The sequence below is a fragment of the Suncus etruscus genome, chromosome 8, assembly GCF_024139225.1.
Source record: "Suncus etruscus isolate mSunEtr1 chromosome 8, mSunEtr1.pri.cur, whole genome shotgun sequence".
NCBI classification, from domain to species: Eukaryota; Metazoa; Chordata; class Mammalia; order Eulipotyphla; family Soricidae; genus Suncus; species Suncus etruscus.
The window spans coordinates 42,969,428-42,977,153 of NC_064855.1; the positions used below are offsets into that span (position 1 = coordinate 42,969,428).

General features: G+C 53.2%; 1 protein-coding gene across 1 annotated transcript; it reads left to right on the plus strand.

Moving 5' to 3' along the window:
- The first annotated feature begins 1,489 nt into the window (after positions 1-1,489).
- On the plus strand, positions 1,490-6,468 carry PDX1 (pancreatic and duodenal homeobox 1). Its single transcript, XM_049778308.1, has 2 exons — positions 1,490-1,895; positions 6,011-6,468. Exons 1-2 carry the CDS (start codon positions 1,490-1,492, stop codon positions 6,466-6,468), a joined length of 864 nt encoding a protein of 287 aa, XP_049634265.1.
- Positions 6,469-7,726: the final 1,258 nt, after the last annotated feature.

Consider the following 7,726-nt stretch of genomic DNA (forward strand, 5'->3'; position numbering starts at 1 on the left):
CCCCGCCCAGATGGTTCAGGATGCCTAGGACTATCTACAGGGTCTGTCGCTGGCCATCAGCACCATGGGGCGGAGTGGGGGGATGTGGGAAGGGGACCTCTTTGAAACTAGTGACCCAGAAGTTATGAAACTGATAGACGCTTCCAGGGATTCTTTACAACTAAGAGGCGCTTCCAGGGATTCTTTACTATGTTCTCCGGCTGAATAGGTTCTCAGAATATACTCAGAAGCTATCTAGGATCTTATTTAAAAAAAAAAAAGCATGCAAACTCTCTGGTCCCCCATTATAACTTATTCCACATACACACTCCAGGGAACTCCTTTCGGAGTTGTCCAAATGAGTCTCAACCTCTCCACAGGAAAATGATCACTTTTCAGGTGCAGTAACTGTACACGAAGACCATAACTGTCAACATCACTGCAAATACATTACTAAACTATAATACATTAAATAAAAAATTGGGGGCCACATCCGGCAGCGTTCAGGGAGTTACTTATTCCTAACTTTGTGCTAGAAATCACTCCTGGCAGGCTGGAGGGGGGGACCATATGCGATGACTGAGATTGAAACCTACTCGCCTGCTGCTTGCAAGGCAAATACCTTTCCTGTTGTACTCTGGCCCTATATAATGTATTTTTAAAAATTTTAAACCCCCTGGGAAGTATGCTTCCAAAGTTATTACTTGCACTCTAGAAAGTCTACAAGAATCATTACAGCTTTGTATGGGGTGGGCGCTACACATTTTATATATGAAATAGACCTAACTACTTCTAATCTGTAGAGGGTATGACTTGCAAACTTGGGACTACATTCCTCAACAGTTAATACACTGAAGTGGAAAACTTCAACATCTGTACATTTTCCAATTATATTAGCTTTGTGCTAATTTTGTGCATAATCAAACAACGTAAAGCGCAGTAAAGATAGACTTGGAGAGATAGATTAAGGGACTCGAGCATCATATGCTCTGCAAGCTGGAGACCCAGAATTCGATCCCTAGCACCAAATATATGTTAAGGCACAGCAACCCTAAAAGATAGTGCGGAGTATGTAGTCAGTTGTGAGTATAGTTAGTTTAGGCTCAAAAAATTAATAAAGAGCAATGAAAATGTGTCTACATATGAGTGGAGTTCTATAATATGGTGCTCACCCTTCTCCAGCTGCAGGGAGAACTGTGAGCAGAGATCTCGGGGAGAAATTTGAAACAAATGCAGGTGCTCCGAAATACCTGGACCTTGCCTCTTAAGTCAGCCAGCAGGCCAATAAAAGCCACAAATGAAGCCACGTGGGGCACCACTGGGCCTACGGCGCAGTAGCCAGCCCGCCAGTCCCCGCCCGCCGCCGTGTGTGCGCGCCGAGAGCAGTGCAGAAAGCTGGGCCGAGCTGTCAAAGGGATCGAGCAAAGCGGGCGCGGGGAGCCGCTGCGCCGCCGGCTCCAAGTCGCTGGATCCAACTGCCTGCTGGCCGCTACTGGGTCTGGCCGCAGCCATGAACGGCGAAGAGCAGTACTACGCGGTCACGCAGCTTTACAAGGATCCGTGCGCATTTCAGAGGGGCTCTGCGCCCGAGTTCAACGCCAGCCCCCCGGCATGCCTGTACATGGGTCGCCAGCCCCCACCGCCACCTCCCCAGTTCCCGGGCGCCCTGGGAGCGCTGGAGCAAGGCAGTCCCCCGGACATCTCCCCGTATGAGGTACCCTCACTCGGCGACGACCAGGCGCTGGCTCACCTACACCATCACCTCCCTACTCAGCTCGCACTTCCCCACCATCCGCCCGCCGGGCCCTTTACGGATGGAGCCGAGCCAGGTGCCCTGGAGGAACCGGGTCGCGTGCAGCTGCCTTTCCCGTGGATGAAGTCTACCAAGGCTCACGCGTGGAAAGGCCAGTGGGCAGGTAAGCCTGACTCCCCGGCCCCGCGGTTCTCAGCCGCGCCTGGCCCGCTGATCTTACCTCCGAGGACCCTCTCTCGGTTCACGTCCCCGGCCTCCGTGGACATGTGGGGGGGGGTAGAGTGCACCCCTGAGAGTCGGCCAGACCAACGGGCGCGGCTGCACGTTACCACTCCACTTTAGAGTTGCGTTGGCACTGCTGCGCTCCTGCAGCTGTCCACCCGCTTCCTTCCCGGGACGCGGGACGGCGAGGGCGCGCGCTGGCCCGGCTCTCCCCAAGAGCGCAGACCAGCTCGGTCGGGGTTGCGGACGCCGGAATACGGAGTCGGAGACCGGACGGAGAATCGGCAGAGGGTTAGCAAGCCCAAAACCCCTGGCGCTGCCAGGCGAGGCTGAGACCTGCCGGGGAATGCTCCTAACCCCGCGCCACCTCTTGTTCGGTATCCACCCTCTCGACTTGTCAAAACCAGCCAGCAGTGTCGGGGGTGCCCCAGAGATGGAGCAAAGCAGAGGAGAAGGAAAACTTTCTGGAATCTCGCCCAGGTATCTTACGGCGGGCGAGAAGGGGCGCCAGAGCTAGGCTTCCTGAGTGGCGTCTGCCATCTGAATTGCCTTTGGACGCCACCAAAGTATTTAAGGGGGTGCCTTGCGCTGCTCCCCAGGTATGAGGTTCTCGGTGAACGGCGGCGCTCGGGGCTAGACCCGGATTCCCCGCGGTCGGAGGCGCAGCAGCTTAAGAAAGGTGCGTCCCGCCGCTCGAAGAAGGTGCCCCTTAACCCTCCTCCAAATCCCTTCCCTCCTCGAGTTCCGGTGCAGGCTGGACCCGCCGTTATCGCTTCCGTGCGCTGCTCTAGGGGTCACACCTGCACTGCAAACATTCGGCTGCTCTATGCGGCCAGCTACGGGCAGGGAGCGGAGGGACGAGGCTGTCGCGGCCCCTTCTTCCGGAATCCAGGCGCCCCGCGCGCTCGCTCGCTCTGGTCCCACCTGGGCCATTTGGCTTCAGGGATTGTTGTGTCCCGCGGGCTCACGGTCTGCGTCTTGCTTCTGCCCTCCTGCTCACCGTGGGAATTCGCAGAAGCTGCTTGAGAAGCTCCAAGAACTGGGTGCTGGGTCCGGAGGGACCCACATTGGACCGAAGCAGACCACACACACACACACACACACACACACACACACACACACACACACACACACACACACCTATGCCCAGCCGGTGGCTCCGAAGATTTTCAACCTGTACCGGTGATCTGCGCCTCTTAAACCCGGGAATTTCAGGAAACACGGAGCGTGGGAAGGGGGATTTGTTCACGACTGGGGAGAGGGTGCTCAGCAGGCATTTATTCCCCCTGCCATCTTTCCAGGATCCCTTCCCCGCAGTAATGCCAGAAGCGTGCGGATTTTTTTTTCTGGGTTCCTCAGGCCTTCAGTTCACTGGGAGGAGATGAACTGTGTGTGAAAAGGGGGTTCTGAGTTGTACTCACTTTCTTATATACCCCAACTCCGACCCAAAACACACACTTGCTGGAGTGCTGCGCTCTGCTGACCGAGGGTCTGTGGAGTCAATTCCGAAGATAAAATGATCTTGGAGGGGGCAGCTCGGGGTCCTGGAAGGGAGGCTCGGGGCGTAATTGACTGCTGAGCGCCCTCTCCCCTGCCTCCAATGCCAGGCCTTCTGGGCCACGGTGAAAGATCATTCCCCCAAACAATGCAATACCGCCGTGCCCCCTTGTCCTGGAGAACCTCTCCGAAATCTTCGATCCAACGGGACTTCATGGGTAGAGGAGTAAGGAGCTCTCTGTGGGGTCCCCGACCAGGGGTAAAGGGCTCTCAGTTTCGTAGGACTGGGAATGGGGATTTCGTATTGTTGTTAGTTAGCATCAGCCTCGCTGTTCAGCTGCCCTTAAACCACCTCTCAGTGCCCAGCTCTTCCCAAATGATCCTGAAAGCCTCGCCTTCAATCTCTGTCTGGACATGGAACATCCTGAGTGGGCCGCAGCTGGCCACACGGACTTGAAACCAAATTTAAAATCCTTCAAAGGAGGCTGGAGAGAGCTCAACCTATTGGCCTCTCGAGCCTGCCAGGAGTGATTTCTGAGCGCAGTCCCAGGAGCAACCATTGAGTACAGCTGGTTGTGACCCAAAAAGCTCCAAAATAAGTAAATAAATAAAAATAAAGTCCTTCAAGGACCTTTTTAAAATGTTCTTTTAGAACCCACAAACGAGCTCAGTGGGCTAAACTGTAGCCTTTGCAGCTGAAGAGAAAGACATGCCCCCCCCACCAGCAATTCCGAAAGAAATCTCCAAACACAGAACTTTGAGTAGACCTTGAGCACTACTGAGTGTTGCCTCCTAAACAATAATAAATAAAATAAGATGTTCTTTTCGGGGCCGGCGTGGTGGCGCTAGAGGTAAGGTGTCTGCTTTGCCAGTGCTAGCCTAGGACCGCGGTTCGATTCCCCCTGCATCCCACATGGTCCCTCAAGCCAGGAGCGACTTCTGAACGCATAGCCAGGATTAACCCCTGAGCATTATCGGGTGTGGCCCAAAAACCAAAAAAAAAAAAAAAAAAAAGATGTTCTTTTCTGCTACTACTCCCTGTAGAAAAGCTCCTGGAATAATGTGTGGAGAAGGCCACAGGGAAAGCGACTACTCCATTTATTGAGCCCAATCTGAGCCTCTGGGTGCCTTCTTTCAGCTTGGATGAACTTGAGTGGGTTCTATCAGGCAGTTAAGCACCCTCTCTACTCTTTAAGCCTTCTCTGCAACCACAATATTTCACTTTTCAGCCCTGAGGGCTCAGAGGGGAAATTCTTTACACCTCCGTGCTAAAGCCATTCACTTCCGTAGTAGTCGTGGTCACGTTCCGGGTCTGGGACTGCAGCCCAGGCACAGTGGCTATATTTATTACACCGAAAGGGAAATGTCCCAGCTCATCAGGACCAACCATGAATGTTAATGTGTTGTTTCCTGGCCCCTTGACTTGCAGCTGGGAACCCTGAGCCCAGAAGCCGCATCATCACTTGCTTTGTTCCTGGGCTCCCAGCTACCCTGTGTGGCTCAGCCGCCACTTTTCTATCCTGCTTTTGAAGCCAAGGCTCTGTCGAGAGATTCCAGATCATTTCCTTTCTCATCTAAGGCAAGACCCAATCATAGAAAAAAGACTTGTGGACATTAAAAGGACACTTCACCAACCTTTGAGTTGGAACTGATTCTATGTTGCAACAACACAGAAATAATATAGGTCAGATATAACAACAGATACCATAAATTCTGATTTTGACTTGCTCGGTATTTTTTCAAATCAGGACTTCACCCATTCATTATTCTTTAAAGAAATGAACGTACTGGGTTAATACTAGACTTCTTTTTAAAAAATTTTAAATAAGGGCCCGGAGAGATAGGACAGCGGCGTTTGCTTTGCAAGCAGCCGATCCAGGACCAAAGGTGGTTGGTTCAAATCCCGGTGTCTCATATGGTCCTCCGTGCCTGTCAGAAGCTATTTCTGAGCAGACAGCCAGGAGTAACCCCTGAGCACCGCCGGGTGTGACCCAAAAACTAAAAAAAAAAATTTTTTTTAATAAAACAGTGAGTAATAGTGTAAATTCGACAACATCACACACAAAGGTGGGTCTTAAATCTGGAATTTTGCCGTGGGTTTAGCAAATTCAGCGCGTGTTCTCGTTATTGACCTGAAATCTCTTTCGTACTGCGGGTCATCGTCAAAACGAAGGGGTTATGTTGTTTTAGGATCTGTGTCAAAACTACTTTGATTTTTTTAGAATTTAGTCGTCGCATGTATATGTAATCTGCTCCCACCCGATCACCGGTGAACTGAACGCATTCAAGGACTGTTCTTTGGGGATGTGGCTTGGGGGTAGGGCTACTGCTTTGCAGAGTTCATTGCTGGCATGGAAGAAGGGACAAACAGAACCGTGCCCTGCTGACAGAGCAGGGAGCGCAGCTCAGCTTCCCCCTTTACCCAAGCTTCGACTCTACTGAAAGGCTAGGGGCTGGGGTCTGCTAGGGTGGGCACTTAAAGGTTGGGGGTCAGGGGCGGGGCGGGGCTGCGGATACCCGGGGTTACCGGACCACACTCATCAGCTGTGTCCCCCGCAGGCGGCGCCTACACCGCCGAGCCGGAGGAGAACAAGCGGACCCGCACGGCCTACACCCGCGCGCAGCTGCTGGAGCTGGAGAAAGAATTCCTCTTCAACAAGTACATCTCACGGCCGCGCCGCGTGGAGCTGGCCGTCATGCTGAACTTGACCGAGAGACACATCAAGATCTGGTTTCAGAACCGCCGCATGAAGTGGAAAAAGGAGGAGGACAAGAAGCGCGGCTGCGGCAGCACCGCAGGCGGCACCGGCAGCGCGGAGCCGGAGCAGGACTGCGCGGTGACCTCGGGCGAGGAGCTTCTGGCTCTGCCGCCCCCGCCACCCCCGGGCGGTGCCCTGCAGCCCGCGGTCCCCGCCACTGCGCGCGAAGGCCGCCTGCCCCCCGGGCTGAGCGCGTCGCCGCAGCCCTCCAGCGTGGCGCCCCTGAGGCCGCAGCTGAGGCCGCAGGAACCGCGGTGAGAATGGGGATGCCGGCCCGACTGCTGGCGGGCTGGGGGGAATGGGCCTAGGACTCTGGGTGTGGACTAGAGGTCTACAGGCTCGACGGGACGGGGAGCTGCCGGCTCGCTCGAGCCTGTAGTGGCGCCGGGTGGGAGTCGCTGGCAGAAGGAGACGCAGTTTTTCGTTTTTGTTCGTTTTTGCTTTTTGCTTCTGCTTTATTCTGTTTGTTTTTGCCTGATCTATATGGAGCTCCGTGGTTGAATTGGAGGCGCCACTCACGACATTTTAGAACCTCGGGAATCTGTAGAGTAGCCCCAAGTTACCCTAAAGCAGCCAGAGAAGTGCAAATTAGAAGGTTCACCAACACTGTCAAGCAACAGAATGGTGGGAAGGCTCCAGCTGCACCGGAAAAGAGCCACCCAAACCCTGTTGGTTTCCCAGTTCACAAACTGCGATTCGGCAAGAGGAGAATCCCACGGTTTCAAAGAGCTGGTTTGGTGCTAAGCCTGCGTGTGGAACAGAATGATCTCAGAGCCCCTTCTTCTTTCTTTAAAATAACAAACAAACACAACAACAAACTCACCTGTGTGATCGGCACCACAAAAAAAAAAAAAAACAAACCCACACCTGTTTGTGTACCTCCAATGGGCACCACTTTCCCAAGCTAAGAATATCTTACAAAGACCTAGGGAAGGTGGTCTTTGGACTGCGTCGGAGTCTTCCCTGTACACTTGCTTCTGCGCTTCCAGAACTGCAAGGCGATGGGAGAGGATTTGGGAGGACACGTTTGGAGGCGAAATACGGTTCCCATTTACCACTACCAGCGCTAAGCTAGAAGTGCGGGACTTTGCTGGCGGGACCTCCAGGGAGGCAAGCACCACCTCCAAACTTCTCAGGGCAGTACCAGCTCCACGCCTTTGAAAACGTTCAGCGGGCAGTTGGTCCGAGAGTTCTGAGAGCGGGTTCTTCATATTTAAAGTTTTCAAATTGCCTAGAGACTCCTGACAAACAGGTCTACTGGTTTCCAGGTCATCTCCTCCTGGGGTCTGGGCCTTGTGTTCAGGTAATACTTTATGGAAACAATAAACACAGATGATATGAAAAGAAATGAAAACAGATTACCGCTTTGTACCAAACCTTCATTGTGGTGCAATGACTTCGGATCGCTTTATTTTTTAAACTTGGGGGGTGGGCAAACCCTGTGATGCTCACTGGCTCTGCATTTAGGAATCAATCCGGTTGGACTCAGGACCATAGCAGATGCCCAGTATCTAAC